This window comes from Ambystoma mexicanum, chromosome 11 (genome assembly GCF_040938575.1).
Source record: "Ambystoma mexicanum isolate Mex_15411 chromosome 11, UKY_AmexF1_1, whole genome shotgun sequence".
Classification (NCBI taxonomy): domain Eukaryota; kingdom Metazoa; phylum Chordata; class Amphibia; order Caudata; family Ambystomatidae; genus Ambystoma; species Ambystoma mexicanum.
Genome location: NC_090934.1, coordinates 820,279,452 through 820,297,958, shown reverse-complemented (window position 1 = coordinate 820,297,958; position 18,507 = coordinate 820,279,452). Strand labels below are relative to the sequence as shown.

General features: G+C 45.3%; 1 protein-coding gene across 3 annotated transcripts in view; it reads right to left on the bottom strand.

Moving 5' to 3' along the window:
• NUCB2 (nucleobindin 2) overlaps positions 1 to 18,507 on the bottom strand; it is a 680,179-nt gene that overhangs the window by 411,406 nt on the left and 250,266 nt on the right. For all 3 annotated transcript variants that reach the window (XM_069623774.1, XM_069623775.1, XM_069623773.1), the window contains exon 6: positions 13,461 to 13,646. In XM_069623774.1, coding sequence (XP_069479875.1) covers positions 13,461 to 13,646 — 186 coding nt within the window. The remainder of the gene's footprint in view (positions 1 to 13,460; positions 13,647 to 18,507) is intronic.

The following is an 18,507-nucleotide window of genomic DNA, read 5'->3' as shown; positions in this document are numbered from 1 at the left end:
TTTGACTGGTAATGTGTTTTATGGGCTAAGGGGTCCTTTACTCCATAGGGTCTCATGTGTTTTTACTATGTGTGTTACACAGCACCCTCCGTGCAGTAACACAGGGGTGTCATAGTGACACCCCACCATAGACTCCATACCCTGGGACTGACTGTCTCCCAGGGCTGTAAAGTCACCATTGGCTTTACTAGTCCCAAATTATTAACAGAAACCAGTACAAACCATCATATTGTGGACGTACTGGTCGGGGCAATTCGATTGCCCCGTGGTCTGTTAGTCGAGGGGGCACGTCTTCGTCCCCCCTGATCGAGTTTTGGCTGGTGGCAGTGGAAACTACTTTTTATATTCGACCGCAAATATTTCCCTATGGGATTTTCCCATTGTTCGAGGCCACCAACTTTAATTATTTCATTCTCATAGCCTCGAACATACCGCCGGTTTATTTAATTAATATTAATTCGCCGGTTGGTATTTTTTGCCAAGACTCAATTCTAAAATGGCGTTTGTGTTCTCTTCTGTGACTCCAACCCAAGTCGAGCCCTTTGTTCCACTTTTTGGTGGGCTTCTCCACAGAAGCCTCCAAAAGTGGTGCCACTCTGTCTGGGTACCACAGGGGGTGTGGGTGGGGGTTTAGGCACCCTGGACTGAGTTACCTTGGTAACTCAAGTCGCACTCTTGTGTGATTGGCCCAAGTGGTGAGCCGGCCGGCTCACCACTTAGCATGTTTGATTGACAGCTAGGCTGAGTGAATGGGGGTATGCTGCATAAAAGCAGGGCTTTGGGGACTGGAACTTCAGAAGTCGCCACAGGACCTGAGAATCCGACGAGGGATAAGCTGAGCCGACCTACCACGACGACACCACTGGTGGAGCCCTGCAGAACCGACTCACCACTTCCCGACGACAGAGAAGATCTCCTGGCTGGAGAGGCTTCTTCCCCTGACTGGTGGGCACAACCAGTTTACCTTTCTTTCTTCGCACCCTAGACCGGTTTCTGGTCGAACTGCCCGTGCTAAGCACCCCGGCGGCCGGATAGCCACTCACCACTGAATCGCGAATCAACGGACCGCTACTTGTACCTGAGAAACTCTGCGGCCGGTTTCTTCCCTGGCAGTGCAACGGACTCCTGTCTTCCTCCACGACGAGATCCTCTCTTCCCCCGGACGAAGCACCGACTTGCATCCGCTGCCAGGAACAACTGCCCCCGCTAGAGTGTTCTCACCACTTTAAGGTACCGTGTACGCGAGGCCTCCCTTTCTAAATATTGCTACAAGGTAATAATAACTACTTAGCCTTCTGGACTGGGCTGGCGGCCTTGACCCCCTAATTGGTCCCCTTTCGTTGGTCCAACTCCTTTTTGAACCATTACAAGAATTATGTGCACTGCAACCGTGTGACCTTGGACACATTTCGTTTCGATCCTCTTAAAGCAGATCCGGCCTACTGACTCTGAATTCACTGTTTTACTTTGCCTTCCTCCCTTGTTATGTTCTTGTAAAAGTGTTGGGGTCTGTTTCAACTTGTTCTCTGCTTTTCTCTCCCTTTTTAAAACGAATTATTAGAGTGCCATCTACATTAAGCGCTCACTGCCGTCTGAAAATAAGTGGGGCTTTACTTAAGACTTGTCTAATATTCTTTTAAGGGAGTGTATATCTTTTAGTGACCGTGTTTTTGAATTGCTTACTATTAGTGCCTGTGTGTTTTTCTAGATGTGGTTTTAAATAAATAATTATATCTCTTTTACACCAAGCCCTGGTCAGTGTTTACTTGTTCTATTGTGTTCTCTTGACCTATTGTGAATACCCTGTATACTGCCTAACTCTTCTTGAGGGAAGTCCGACTGCTCAGCCACAGCTACCAAGTGAATCTGTGTGGTACAGACTGCTACCAAGTGGGTTTACTGCCAAACACCTGTAGCCTTAAATCTTTTGCAGTGGTCCCAGAGGGAACTGCACAGGTTTCTGCCTAACAGCCGTGGATAACCATTTGTGTGCGCGTCTAATAGGAGCAATGTAGGTTCTTTTGTTTATGCCTAAAGCTGCTCTTAAGGCATTATTTTGTAAAGTTTGGAGCTTATGGATGGTCGTTTTATTAGCACCACTGTAAAGAGCATTACAGCAGTCAATTCTGGAGAGTATTAAGGCTCTAGCTAGGATCAAGCAGCAATTGTCAGAGCAGAACGGCTTGCCAGCTCTGAGTAGTTTGCACGTGTAAGCCGTGGAGGACTTCAAAGATTTTATCCGTTTATCAAATGACAGTGTAGAATCCAAGTAGAAGCCAAGGGTTTTAACCTCCTTAAAGACTTTAATGGAATTCCCGTCAATATTAAATAAGGAGAATTCCTGACCTAATTTTTTAATGTTGGCCTGTGAGCCCAGAATTGTCAGCTTGGTTTTATCATCGTTCAAGCATAGGCCATGAGTGGCCATCTATGCTTGGATGATAAGATATACTTTATTCACCAATCCTGAGTCTTTACTGTGATCCCCAGAAAGCGGGAGGAGAATCTGGGTATCATCTGCATAATTAGTATAGATAACACCCAGATGGTCCAGATCATCAAACAAGGGTTTGGTGAAGATATTTGTAAAGGGTTGGAGAAACGCACAAGCCTTGAGGGACCCCACACAAGATGGGGGTAGGGTCGGCAGCTGCGGATGGAGAGAAGACTCATCGTTCTCTCGCTCAAGAACGATTTAATCCAGTTGATAGCTTCCGGTGAGAAGTGGGCGGCAGAGTCAAGGTGTTGGCAGAGGACTTTGTGATTGACCAGATCAAAATGCAGCTGAAAGATCAAGTAGGAGCAGAAGTACCGTCTTCCCTTTATCTCTCAGCTCGTCTATTTGGGTCTTTAAATCAATTAAGGCTGTTTCTATTCCGTGTAAAGGGCAGAAGCCGGATTGTCTATTTCCAAGGAGTTTATGCTGTTCAAGATGCTTTTGAATTTGGTTATATGCCGCTTTATCTAGTATTTTGAGCAAGCAAGGGACTGTGGTAATGGGCCGGTAATTCGTAGGGATTAGCGGGTCTAGGGTCTGTTTGAGGAGGGGGAGCACCCAGGACTGTTTAAGGTTAGCCAGGATAGTGCCTGTGCTAAAGGAAGCGTTTATCAGTTTGGTGATGAATGGGGATAATTCTCTGGCAGCATCTTTTATTAATTGAGCTGGGCATATGTCACCTTTGCAATTGGAGCGCTTCAGTGACAAGATGATTCTTTCTACTTCCAGGGTAGACATTTTAGAAAAGTTGAAGATATTATTGTAGGCCAGTGGTGAAACACTGGACACAGGACTATTTGGCGAGTGCTGAATGTTCAGCACTACTTTTTTTTGCTGGATTTTGTTTTGTAGCGTGACAATTTTATTGGCTAGTGCCTGTTGAATGTCTGTACACCAAGATTTTTCTTTAGTACATATGTCTGGTGTAGTTATTGGGGACTCAAGTTCTTTAAGTATGGAGAAGAGAACTTTCATACTAGAGTTGAATTCGGCAATGCGTTCATCGTAGGAATTACGTTTTGCCCGGCAGATTTCCTTCTTGTAATGAGAGGAAAATGAGGTTAGTTTGGTTTTGTTCTCACTAGAAGGACAAAGTCTCCAGTTAGTTTCACCTTTTCTTTTTAACGTGCAGAGGTCTTTAAGTTGTGGCGCAAACCATTTGTTTAAATGGGCCATAGGTTTGCTGGGTCAGAGTTTGAGGGGTGAAATTATATCCAGAGTAGTGGGCAATTTGCTGTTAAATTCTTGAACTAGGATACTGAGATCGAGGTTTTCTGACAGTGAGTTGAGTGTGGGAAAGATAGCAGGGATGATTTTCTCTGCTATGATACTTTTTTTATTTCCGGTTAAACAGGGTGGCGCTACTGGGAGAGCCAATGGTGTGGGTCTTTTGGTAGAAAGGTGGAAGGACACCAGAGAGTGGTCTATCCAAGCGAGTGGCAGGATGGATGAAATAGTAGCTGTACAATTGTAGTCTGCTATCCAGTCCAATATTCTCCCTTTTTGGTGAGTAGGTTTGTCAACTTTTTGGGATAGACCTAATACCTTAATTGTATTGGCTATATCTGTGGCATTTTTGTCAATATGGTCCATGAAGCCTAGATTAAAATCCCCTAATAGGAGTATTTGCAAGGATGGTTTAAGGTTGTTGGTAAGTATATTATGTAGGTCCTCTTCAAAGGTGCCAAGTGGACAAGCCGGTCTGTATAGTAGGTGAATGGTGAGTGTCTGTGAGTTGTGTATCTGGCATTTGACAGCGAGTGCTTCACAGGATTGTAGTTGATAGGCGGGGGCTAGTCGTAGGCATAGCAATGTTTTAGAGATAATGGCAATGCTACCTCCTCGGGTGATGTCGCGGTCTTGTCTGGCTATAGTGTAACCGTCGGGAATACCTAGCATAAGTGAAGGTCCTGCTGCGCTATGGAGCCAAGTTTCTGTAATCGCAAGGAAGTCTAAATTACCTTCTATGATTAGGTCAGCAATGTCAATGGCATGTGCGACGAGTGATCTTACATTGAGAAGTGCTCCTTTGAGAGGGGGGGTCTCAGTAGCTGCCTTGTCTGGGGCAGATTTGTCAGTGTTAACTACATCTGACTTACGCTTGTGGTTATTGTTCTGAAGCGTTCCGTGTTCATAACCACGGTGGAGGGTGGAAGGTGATGATGGCAAGTTTACACGACAAGGTGTTTGATTAATCTTAAAGTTCGTTTTGAGGTTAGAAGTCTGAAGGGATCTTCTGAGGGGATCGTGTAATTTGGATAATGTAGCGCGGAGCCTATCATTTCTCATAGTTGTGGTGCAAGGTAAAGAGGCATAGGTTGCTATAGCATAGGCCTTGTTGTGTGTAGGTTGAGACATGGTGCTAATGTTTGTTACTATATTTATTGAGGTGGGTGGGCTGAGGGTCAGAGGTGGTGCAAGTGGGAACTGCTCGCAGTGTACTTGACTAGTAAGGTTAGTGTGACTGGTAGACAAGAGAGTAGAAGGAATATCATCTTTCTAATTAGAGGAGTCACAGAGTATGATCCAGTGGGATCAAGAGCAAATGAGCACATGGGTAACGGTGCTGCTTAGCTGGACAGTCACCAATTGGGTGGATACACCTAGTTACCGGTGTTAGCAGATAGGTGGATTTAATTAATCTAAGTTTCCACGATAGGCACGGTTGGCATAGCTAAAGTTGCTCAAAATGGGCAAAATCACGTTAAGCAAATATTCATAGGAGTAGGCAGATTCGAATTGGCTAGGTTTGTGTAAAATAGGCAGGTTCAAATAAGCAGAATGTTCATAGCAGTAGGCAGATTCGAATTGGCTAGGCTAGTGCAACATAGGCAGGTTCAAATAAGCAGAATGGTCATAGCAGTAGGCAGATTCAAATTGGCTAGGATTGTGCAAAAGAAGCAGGTTTGACGAACAGGCTCAGCAGTGGCTCTGGAATATCTGGATGGGAGTACAGGGAATACCTGTTGCTGTGGCATGTAACATTCTATGGGCAGTTGACACTATCTGGAATACAAGGCTTATATGCTACATAGCTTAAAAGGCATCGGGCATAACAACGGTGTAACATATAAGTGATGGGTGTAACAGGTAAGTGATGGGGAGTTCCTTGGCTCAGTTATGGATGCAAATAAGGTGAGCAGTCTGGTATAGCAACCAACTGCAGTGACTAGGTTAAACAGGCTGTGGATACAGTGCATAGGGCAACCTTACACAGGACAGGCAATCAACATTATGCAAATAGTGAAGGTAAAGCTACCTGCGTGAACGTTATTAATGCAGGGATCGGTGCTTAAGTACATAACCTCAGCTCTCACGTGAATCATACGCGGGCGGGCGATAGGTTGCGCTATGGGCAGGTCAAGGTGCAACATTCAGCAATCAGAGTGACACGTACATGGTAAGGTTAAGGAGCATGAGAGTACCTGTGGAGATCGCAGGAGTATATAGGCCTCCGGCAATTGCAGACAGTTTTAGCCAGGGTTCTTGACTTATGGCTTGGAAGACTGTGGTGAAGGAAGGAGGTAACAACAAGACTGTCCGATCGTTGACGGACCTTCGTGGACAGGAGCAGACAGGCCTTTTTGCTTGGCCTTTCTGCAGCGGTGCTTCTTCCGCACTCCGGCTTCCGCCTATCGGTGGGGGTTGGACGCGGAAATGGCGAAGCTCAGCCAATCCACGGCTGGGATGGATAGTTGAGCCTGGTAGTGTAGGGATCTTGCAAAAAGTGTGGTGGCCATTAACCACGTTGCAGGCAATGACGGGGGATGGCCAGATCCTTCCAATCTGTGCCTAAAGGGTCATATGGGGCTCCAAGCACTGCACAGCTGTAATTTCGTGCACAGTTCAGAAATATAGGAGCAAGAAAATGCTTGTTGGCGTCGGGTCTCAGTAATAGTTGGCATTGGGTCTCACCATCGTGGGCGTTGTGGCTCACTCACTTTGCCTGAGCAAGGTGCAATACGATGGAGGGGGGCTCCTGCCCGCTCCTCCCGACACGGCTGCTGGAATGCTTTTGAATATTGACTGCATAGGTAAGAGACAGAGAATTGTTCTCCTCATTCATACATGCCTTTGAAAAGGAATCCTTCTGTTGAGCGTCCTATCCTTTTAACTTCAGAAACTTTGTCAAAGTGGATGCTGACAAACTGAATGTTGTTGTCATGTGGATATGTCTGGAAGCCAACAACTGTACCAATTGCTCCATTGTCTAAACCTTGTTCTACGTCAAGGTTATGATTAAGAATTTCTCTCTCTGCAGTTTAGACACAACATTAACATTTTCTCCAATCCAGCTGTGTTGGAGATAGATTTTGCTAAGCTATTTAGGTCAAGCTGTTGCTTGTTGACACATAGGGAGTGCCATGCCGTGCACTTCCAGTTTGTCTATGGAGCTAAAATGCAATGTTGGGTGCATTTCTTTTTTTTACATTGGCGCGTTGAGTTGACTACAGCTTGCTACGGTTGGCATTAAGGACATACATTTTATATTTTATGTGCCAAGTGTTCCGGTCATGGCCACAGGCCCCAGGACACACAAACCACACCATCTAGTGATGGGGGCAATGGGTCACTTGTCCACTTTGGCGCCAGGCTCATATAAGAAGTGAGCAGGAACACTTTATTTCAGTGCAGGAGTGCTTTTATTTCACAAGAAATTTCCAGGTGACGCTGAAAGGTTTTATTCCAGAACGTGCACTTTACTGGGGTGTGGCTCCCTAGGCTGGGTCTTCACGTGCTGACTCAGGGAGTAGCAGGGTGCAGTAGACAGGCTGAAGCTGGTGGGCGTGGCTTATGAGGCTCAGCTATATAAGCAGCTCCATCCTTCAGGTTCGAGCTTCGCGTTACATTGCACCTCCGTGCAATGAGACGCTCACCGCCGCCAGGACCAGCAACAGACTTACCTTGTTGAATCCTGTGATGCAACTGCTTGCTTACCTGGACTCAGGCGCTCATCTACAAGGCAGCAGTCCATCTTCCAGGTAACACACAGAGCTTGATCTCGACGCTGCAGCACCCGCGGTCTTATTCCAACGAAGCTGTATTCCTGAAAAGACGACAAGACAAGGTTAGAATAACTACCGACACGTAATCTTGGGTCGCGCTGCAATTAAAACCCACAAGCACCCCTAGAGGTTACTTACCAGTTACCAGACCATCGTAACTACTCACCTCCTATCTCTGTACCGCTTCAACCTCTGCAGCGATCGCCAGAATCACCCGCATGGGGAAAGAGCAGAGTAAGAGACATTATACACTGAATGGACACTAGTATAAGAACAAACTTTACCAATACATTTACGAAAAGTCGAAAGACCAGCAGGTGAGTGAAAACAAGGGAAACACTTACCAGCAAGAGAAGTGGACTAGCCGCAGCCGGCCTGGGCTCCCACGACAAGGGACCAGTGAAGGAACACTGTCCATTAGACAAGCGCCCCTCCCAGAAGCAGCAGGACGGAGAGCCCAACATTATCATTCAACAGGTCAGACCATCCCCTGGGAAGGCACGCCTTGGGAGAAGATCAGAAGAGGGGGTCAGGGGCGTAAACTGCATACCTACAACCCCCCTTATATTCACACAGGAATTGCCCTGTCCCGCCGTAACCATCCACATAGGCGCAGAGGGAAAAGCCAGACAAGAGAGGTTTCACCCCAGGGAGGGCTGCAACCGTGCCCAAATGCCTCTGCAGAGACCAGGTGAGCGTAACAGTTCCATGCCATCAGGAGCAGATGTGTTACGCCCATATAGCTCATGGATGACTACTATTTAAGATGGATTGACACATAGAAAGAAGACCAGTTCTAATGCTTTTTAAAAAGTTTGCATAGGTGAGACAGGCAGAATGACACATGTTTTAAGTTAGTTCTCTGTATTGGAAAAGTTGCCAGAGAGTTACATTTCCTATGCTACCAAGTGTGTTGCGGCACTGTTTGTGTCTTAGGGTTTTAAAAATAGGTTCACCTTTAACTGATGTTAATTGTAGGAGATCTCCAAAAACAATGCCTTTTCCTCCAAAGATTTCTTCTTAGTCCATTTTTAGGACTTCTTCCAGTCTGGGCTGAATTAAAGCCAACATAAAGTTGGAACCCATGCTTACCTCATCTATTAGGAACATTTTTATTTGTTTCAGAATTCTGCGTACTTCAAAGTAACACCTCCTATGTTGTGGGCAGCTAAACCTGTGGGGACTGTTACAACAGCTGAACGGTTGTTAAGTTTTGTAGGAATCTGCTGAGGATTTTAATTAAGAATGTTTTTCAAGAACCAGCTTCACCACTTACATAGAGCAGCAGAGGTTTATAATTTTGACAGCTACAAGTTTTACTTTCATCCTTCAAACCATGTTCAATTTCTACAGTCATGTCTAGGTAAATGGTAAGTTGCTCATCATTTAGCTGTGATTTCAGCACAGACACGTCTTTTTATTATTGTTTATAATGATACATGGTATTTTCTACTTCAGTCATGGCAGGTTTGGTCCCTTTGTTCGTTTTGTCTTCGACAGGATTCACGAATGAAGCCCACCTCTGGTTCCAATATGTCTGGCAGGGGCAGGAAGTGAGGGAGATGCCCTAAACTCCCTGTGCTTACTCCCCCTGGTTACAGGAATGCATCCAAAGGTGATTGGCTGGCTGGCTGGCAAGGACAGCCACCCTGCGGTGCAATTGACAGCTAGGCTGGAATGAATGGGAGAAACCTGCACATAAGGCGAGGCTTTTTGGGTTGGAAGGCAGAGTCGACCACTGGACGAAGGAATCCAAAGAAGAACTTGCAAGAGACGCATGCTGCAACTCCTAGACTGTTGGTTTGCCCGATCAAGCCCTGCTGCTGTGCTGAAGCCCCAAATTCGTCTCAACTAGAGAAGCCCTGCAAGGACGACTTCTCCCTTTGAGTTGGTAGGACCAATCAACTCCAAAGTAAGCCCGCCTGGACATCCTCTTGGAGCTGGTTGTATTTCCACTGCTGCTGGAACCGAAGGGCCAGGGAGAGGCTTTTAAGTCAGACCTGAGTGCTAGGAAGATCCTCTGGACTTCCCTGATGCAGGACTGACCGAGCCTGAGCCACCTCACAATGCTGGACCCCAGAAGCAAGGAAAGTGTGAAGTGGTAATCGAGAACCGCAGTGTTGCTATTTGCTGTCAGACGCGAGGAGCTGAATCAATGTCCACAGTGTCCTAGCTATTTAAGTCACCTGAGGGTGTAGGAAGTATCTGTGTCAGACAAAAACAACAGGGTAAATTATGGCTCAAAGAGCCAGGTTGGCAACTGCCTTCCCAAACCGTAGGGAATAGCTGGTACACAGGAAACGGTATGCTGGGGAAAAATTCATCAACTTGCCGGTAAGGGCAAGACCAAACAATTAATGATATTTCTGTGGACCGTGGTCCTGTCCTCTTGGACACAGGGTGTGAAGCTGGTCTGGTGCGGGGGTGAAGGTGAGGGCAACCAGCACAAGTATGCAAAAGTGCGAGAGGGGAATTCAATCTCGCATTTTTAAATCTAGGCAGCTGGCAATCAAAACTGCGAAGATTGAGACATTGGATTTGTCATGTAACTTTATTTCAACAATAATGACTAGAGAGTTCCTTGCAAAAAGGGTGGTTGTCCAAGGGGGTGATTACCAAAGTACCGAATAATCACTAAAAAAATGCACTGTCCCACTTGGTGTGGGATGGGAAAACCAATACTTTTTGGGTTTTCTCTCAATTTTATGCAGTAACCCCTATTGGTCTTGGGGGTATCATAAAATGTTGTGGTGGAGCCACAACAGGTAAGGTCGACCGGTTTCGATGGTTCATGACTGATTACCGACCATCTTCTTCAGGACAAGATCAATCTTCATGTTCTATCAAATAGTGTCTGTCCTCTTACTAGGGCAGCGATAACAGGCTGCAAAGTGGATCTTGGTTTTAGATGCGAACTTCATGAGTAGTGTCTTCTTGGCGTTTAGGGGGGCAGTAGAGTGTACATGTTTGGCGCTGCAGGTGTTGGGGTGCCACCGGAAGTATCTGTGTGCCATCCCCAATGGGTGTCATCTGATTTAGAGAAATAGTGTGTTCTGAAGTGTATTATAAGTGTTATATATATTGCCCCCTTCTGAAGAAGGCTTACACAACTGAATGTGAAATAAATTAATGTTTTTATCAAAAAACCTTAAGTATGAGTGTTTATTTGAATAACTGTACTGTGAAACTCTGTCACAACATTACTGCTCACATTGACCCTTGAGATACACCTGGCTGCTCATCCACACTACCAGCCTGTGTAGTTCGGACTTCTACCAAAGGTTAGGTCCCTATTGCCAGGAGGTCAGGGTTGTTATAGTGCACCCAAAGGGTGCTGCATACAATCTTGCCTAACACTCGTCATTGAGACAGACTGTGTTCAGCCATCCAGATTTGGATAGTCTCGTACATTTGGTTGATTTTGAGCATGTCTGTCACGTGATTTCCAGGGGAATTAGGATTTGGGCATTGTCGGCATAGTTGGTATACAAGATACCCAAGGCATCGAGACAGTGAAAGATAATCTTAGTGTAGACACTGTACAGGTTAGGTGAGACACAGGAGCCTTGGGGCACCCCACGTGAGTTGGGTGTTGGTGTGGCACTGGCCTCGCCTGCGAATACTCTAGAGGTTCTGTTAGCAAGGAAAATGTGACCCATTTGGTGGCGTCAGAGGAGAAGTGGGCAGCTGAGGGGAGTGCTTGGCAAAGGAGATTGTGATCTACGAGGTCAAAAGCTGCAGAAAGCTGGAGGAGGAGGAGCAAGGATAGGGATCCCTTATGGCCATGTACAGTTGTTTTTTGAGGTCCAGGAGGGCTGTTTCTGTTCCATGTTTGGGGCGGAAGCCAGACTGGCGGGTTCCTAGAATGTGGTAGAGTTCGAGGTATGCTTGGATTTGTAGGTAGGCTATCCAGTGCATGATTTTGTGGAGAAAGGAGACAGTTGTAATGGGACGGTAGTTGGTGTGGATGGCAGAGTCCAGGGAGTGTTTTTTTTTTAAATTGTTTTGTTTTTTTAGGAGTAGTGAGAGAGGGACGGAATAAGATGTGAAGGAGGAGTTCATGATGGAGGCTATGAGCGGCAGTAAGGGCTCCACGCAATCTTTGACCAAGGAAGCTGAAAGTGCATCACCCTTGCATCTAGAGGGTTTGAGTCCTGCAATGATATAGGAAAGGGCAATGACAGTTATGGGTTGGAAGGTAAAAGGTGGTATATCATCCCTCACAAGGTCTAGTGTGTGGTGGGCAGGAGGCAGTGTGGCTTGCTTCACATGGATTTTCGCTCGGAGAAGTTTGATTTTCCCTGTGAAGGTGTCTTGAACCTTGTTGCACCATGTGTTGTCTTTGGTAACAGCATCAGGTGGGGTAAGCAGGGTCTCAAGTTCACGAAAAATGGTGAAGAGTTCATGTGTGAATCTGAGGCTAGGTTGCTTTTGTTAGCAGTGCTGGGATTTTTGAGCCAGGTGGCTTCTGCTGAGCGTTTTTCTGCCCTTGCAACACACAATTCTGGGGTGAACCAGACTTGTGGTGTCTGGGGTTTGTAGATTTCTTGGTTTTAAGGGTACACATTTGTTAACAGCATTGGAGATCAACGTGTTGTAGTGGTTGACAAGGATCGAGGGGTACTGTGTGTCTGGCAGATGGAGGTTGAGGAGTGGGCGGATATGTTGGAGGTCATCAAGTTACAAGAACTACGAGCCATAATAGTGTTACTGTCAGGGATAGATTTGGGAGGTTTGCCGATGGCTGGGATGGTAAAGGTGACGGTATGGTGGTCTGACCATGGGCAAGGCAGGTGGGTGGTGACTGTGATATTACATTGGTGGTCTACCAGCCAGTCAAGGGTGCGGCCATGTGAGTGCGTCGGGCCTGAGATGGTTGGAGTGAAGTTGAAAGCAGAAAATGCAGAGGCAACGGCAGAGGCATCTGCGTCGTTGGCATCTTTGTATCATAAATTGAGGTCACCTAGAATAAAAGGTTTGGGTGGTCTGAGGTTTGTAGCAATGAGATGGTGAAGATCATCCTCGAAGGTAGCTATAGGGCCGGGAGGGCAATATATGAGGTGAATGGCAATGGTGTTCTTTGAGCATCTAAGTGTGTCTGATAAGGATTCACAGTTGGGAATTGATGTAGATGGGATGACATGTAGTGGGAGGGAGTCTTTGTAGAGAAGGGCAACCCCTCAGCCTTTTCTGTCTTGTTTTTGTTAGGTACTTCGGAGCATAAGCCAGAAGGAATTACCCCTGAAAAAGGTTATCTTTCCAGCATCACTGTCTCCTAGATTATAAAATTACTCTTTTTCTAGCATGACAATGAGACAATAGCTGAGCAACGTCTGTAATCCCAGCCCACAGCAGACAACGTTGGATAGAGACACTGCTGTCAAGTAGGGAAGAGTGCACTGACAGGTCCATGACAGATTCATATCTCACAAATGTTCCACATGTTGCATGCAAATCGGACAGCAGAGTGCCATGCATTGTTGAAAGTGTGTGCATTCGGTTGACACTGCGTTGTAAACCAATCTAAGCACGGTTTACAATGAAATATAAGCTGCATTAAAAAAAACTGACTGCATTCTTACCTACTGAATTAAAAAGAGAATCGCATGGAGGTTACGTAGATGATACTTAAAGGATAAACCTGTAAGCCTGAAGGAAACGCTTATGCAGGGACCCTTTTTCAAATACTTAAATTCAAGCCATGTTTGAAAAAAAAGGAAAAAAAAGATTAGACTTTCATTTCTGCATTAGGATTTCCTAGAATATGGGATGGAGAGAGAAAGATATGTAGCGGAAACAAATATTTTACTCCATATTGTCCAGAGAGCATGCATGAATCCAAACAGAGTAGCAAATGAAATTCCGTCTGTCCAGAAATCAATCAGTAAATGAAAATATGTCATGAAAGCAAACCCAAATGTCCACTTCAGATCTAAAAACATTCTTTCAGAACATACCGGATGGTTAACCTTTGGATGGTCACCATGTTTTTTTCTCAATGCCTCATATTTCTCTTCCTCCAGCTTCCTTTTTTCTTCATCAAGTGTTTTTAAATATTCGCGCCTTTCATGTTCCTTCAGCATCTCATATCGTTTAAACTCCTCATGATGCTCCTTGTCATAATTTTCCAAATCACTTGTAGCCTGAAAACCACAGATAAGTTAATGAGAACATGGTTAGGTTAAAGTAATTTCAGGACCAAGTGAATCATTCTGGGTAAACTGGCATAGATATATACCAAAATATGGAGATATGAAAGTGTGGGACTGTGTCCATCACTCAGGCAGTTGAGCAGCAAACAAAACTATATTATTTAGTAGGTGATTGCGATTAAGTACTCCTTTACCCATAATATGAGGTGCAGTAGCATAGTAAATATAAAATGTACAGATAGCTTTGCAAATGACACGTAATGTTATAAGTGAATATGCTGCGAAAAAGCCGCTTGAAAAAGAGGAAGGTGAGCTTAAATGTTAAATATTCATCTACCTATGCAGGGAGAAACCAGATAGTAAGGCCCTGTATTAAAGAAGTATGAAAAAACAAGAGAGATAATTGCCAGGTGTGATGATTGTTGAGATGGATTTCTAGAATCTGGCCTGGTGGACAGATTTTAGAGGGCCACCCTAGTTTTAGTGAACAGGAGAACTCTGAGAGGTTAAACAAACCCAATCAAGGTAAGCGTGGAGAGTGGTCAAGGCTTAGTCTCCGGAGAAAGTGAGTGTAGTCGGGGGTCCTCATTGTGGAACCCTGACCACACTCACTTTCTCCTAATTGAATTTAGGCAGGCACATAGAAAAATGCTATTTTATAGCCCAAAGAACACTCTATAAAAATAGATGTAATATCAAACAATACTCAATTATCAAACATATAGAGTCACCTTAGGATTTTAGGAATGCATGCAATAACTTAGACAACTAAAAGGAGTTACGTAGTGATGCAGTAGAATTAAACTAGTTCACAAGAATGATGCTCTAACTTTAGAAGTCCAATCCTTATGATGTATGGGGCCTACTCCCAAAGTCACAAAGCTGCTTTGGGGAGGGGACAGATGTAGGAAGAGTTCTTGTGGCGGTGGAAATGTTACAGAAGATACTTCAACAATTTTACAGGTCAGTAACATTTTCCTATCTCTCAGATACCATCTTTTAGTTCAGACAAAGTTTATTCTGAAAAGAACTCGGGGAGGTGAATGCGTTGCAATTACTCCCCTCTGACTCTGATTCTGATTCTCCCAGGGGAGTGGGGGGGTGGGGGAGTGGGGTGTCGCTGGAGGTAGGTTTTCCCACCGTTGGATCCAGTAGATGAATAAGTAAAAAAAAATAGAGCGCAACCAATTATGTATGACAGCATTGTGTTGTGTGATAGTAGCATCACAAACCACAATGTCTGGTGTCTAGTATTTATAAGGACATAAGTATATGACTGGCAATATTAGAAAACAGCATTTTTAGTATCAAATTTCAGAAATACCAATTTATTTTTATATATAATGTTGATGTGACATGCATGGTGTTTCAATATTGTCTGCTCGGTGATGATTCTGCCTGCGTTATCTGCTGCATTCAAGTTGTTTTTCAGGATGCAGTTTGATACCGGCTTTCCCTCCGCTACTGCGAGGGACAGTTGTGACTTGAGGGATTCCGGTGCTGATGCCATTAAAGTTGCAACCTCATTCCACTTATGGCAGTTGTAACTCTCCAATAATGTGGTATTGTTTGCAACCCTTGTCTGAAAGGCTGCTGTGGTCACACCTTATTACTGCGCCAGAAAAAAAATTATGCTGGAGACTAAGTCCAATTGCTGTTGTGTGATAAGAAAGTTTAATTGATCTGCCCTATGGATTACACGTGTTTCGGCAAGGTGCCTTTCTCAAATCAGGGCTTATCCAACTTTCCAGGCAACACTTTGCTTGAACGCGGGACGCGGCAATGATATTTGCAGTTGGGATTGATCCCTGTTATTACACGTCCAGTAATGATCAAGAGAAATAAAGTTGGATAAGCCCCGATTTGAGAAAGGCACCTTGCCGAAACACGTGTAATCCATAGGGCAGATCAATTAAACTTTCTTATCACACAACAGCAATTGGACTTAGTCTCCAGCATAATTTTTTTTCTGGCGCAGTAATAAGGTGTGACCACAGCAGCCTGGTTTCCTAATTAAACAAACGGAGTTGAGGAACTGGAAGTCTCCGTTCTATGGCACACCAATGCGCCAGTGCAAATTTTTGCATTTAATCAGGTCGCGGGGGTTCCAAGTGATATCAACCCAAAAGTTCCTTCAAAATCTGCCTTGTCTGAAAGGCTGCTGTGGTGGCCACCTTTCTCCCTATAGTGTAAAGCTTTTTGCTTTCCTTATCTGGGGGTGCTTCAGAAGACGCTAGCGGTGTTCCTGCCCTCTTTCGTGTAGTGGTCACTACCAACGAGTCTGGTTTAAGTTGACCCCTTACATAAAGTGGATCTGTAAGCAAAGGGCGGAACATCTTTTCAATACGTGGGTTTACAGCCCGCGTCTGGCTTCGCGTTTCTAGTGATGGCTGTATTCTTCTTTGTATAGATTGGAGGATGGGTACAAACAGGGTCACAGCTTTCTTATCCCTTAATATGTCCTCCACAAAAAAATCTTTATCCAAATGTGTCTCTTGGGTTTGGATTTGAAAATGCTCAGCTGCTTATAAGCATATCATTAAACTGGGGTTGATTGTACACAGGTGAATCTGCCAACGGCGCATCAAGTTGATCGGGAGAGGCCATGATGTAAAAGTCCTCCTTATCGTCATCATAATAGTGATGGGTATGCTGCTGTTCAGTGTCTGAATTGGTATCATACAGATCATAAGAGGGTATCTGGGTGTTGCTTCTTTGCTGGGGGTTGAGAGGTGGATGCAGCATTATTGGCTGGCGTATTCTGTAGGCTGTATACTGCATGTGGAATATTTTCAAAGAAATTGGCCATGAAAGTAATTCTGCGCATTAACCTATCGGCTCGGTTTGATTTATCCGCAGCTACATTTCCCGTGACGGAAATGACCGAATTTAGGTGGTCTGTTTTTTACTTTTAGGGTCTCCTGCGAGGGTGTCCCCCGCACCCTCCACTCACTATACTATAAAGTATGGTGAGGGGAGTGTTGCGGGGGACACCCACACAGCAGTTACATTTTTACTATGTTTGCATTATTTTTAGTGTGCACATTAGCATTTACCACGTATGGCTGCTAAATGTGGCCAGTGCTGTAAAATGGATGCCACGAGATTTTTCACATTTCCTTTGGCCATACTGTCGTTTGGCTTTCTTCCTGCCTCCTCAGGTCAGGAAATGCTATATAGGGTCATGCACTTGCCCAGGAAAGGTTAGGGGGGGTGGTGTCTGTCTGTCTGTCTGTCTGGTCCCACTCCACATCTGTGGTGCCAGAGTCTGGCTGTTGGGCATGAGTGAAGCCCAAAGCAGTCCCTGACAGTGCCACGGCTGGCTGTTTGAATGGTGCAGATCCTTACCATTGTTGGGTGTGGACTTGCTTCCATTCAGGATTTAGTATAAGAAGAGGACTCCTGCAGCCATTTCCACAGATCAGTGTTGGAGCCAAGTATCCTGTGTAGAAGAGCAGCTGACTGAAGATCTGTAGACGGCTCGCAAAGAGGCCTGGCATCCCTCCCTTCATTTGGCCCGGTGAAACCTTGCTGGTCTACCTGATCTGAGAAGGCCCTGTGCATTGTTTCAACCCTTGGACTGGTGGGATCAACCAGTCTCGGTGCATTCTCAAGGACCTAGCAGTACTGAGACTTCAGAAGTGTCCCTGGACCACCCGGTGGACTGACCAGCTCCCCAGTGGGCTACCTTGGTAGAATTGTTGTCATTCCGGGTTCATCACCGGAACTTCCATAGTAGCCAACTCGTGCTACAAGTTGCCTTCTTGCCAAGTTTCAGCATCCATCCATCCATCCATCCATCCATCCATCCATCCATCCATCCATCCATCCATCCATCCATCCATCCATCCATCCATCCATCCATCCATCCAGCTCTGGAAGATCTTCAACTGAGACTGGAGAGATGCCTGCTGTCTTCTGTGTGCAGTAGCCATCAATGGAACTCGCCTTCCCCCGTCTGGTGAAGTGCCCTGAATTGTTCTGCATTGGTGCCTTCTGCATTTCTTGTTCGCAAATGGTTGCACTCTAGTCTTGGAACTGACTGGAAGAATCCTTGCACCCGCAGCTCTTGAGCATTATCTACTAGAAAAGATAAAGGGTACCTGATATGGTCTCGATCTCCCAGGTTCAAAATAAATATCGAAGAGTGATGGGGGATCCTGCCACCATCCCACTTCTACTAAATTCATGACGAGGAAGAAATCCAGGAAATACTGCAATCATACATTTTTATTTCTGACCGATTCCCAACGGTCCCATGATTGACAAGTACATCGAGGGATATCCCCTCAGCCAGCCATATAGACCATGTGCGGTACAGATAATAATGTGTTATTTATATAGCGCTTTTATCCAAAGCACTTTACAGAGCACATATTTACATACAATATCACCCAACCGAAATTGGTGCTCATTTATCGACCTCAGAAGGATGAAAGGCTGAGGTGACCTTTCTGGGATTCGAAACTGCGACCTGCAGATCACGCCAGATCGCAGCAGCGAGCGCTCTACCCGCTGAGCTATTTTACCGGCTTCTATCTACAGACAGATCTATCCCTGTGTGGACGAAGAGCCAGAGGCCATGATCAGGGACACCTCGATTGATAGTCTGGACTAAGCACCAAGACATCGTTGTAGACACCACGACATAGCAGCGTTAGACTTGAAGCACACGTGCCATTTGCACTTCGGGACACAAACACAAACTTGAATAAATGAAGAACACGAGCGTACAGCTCTATAGTTGGAAGACAGACGCATGTACATACTGTAATTTGCTTTTATTATTTTGCCATTAGGCAAATGCAGCAATGTAGAAACTGCAATGCAATAGATCCTGGGCAAGCTTGCA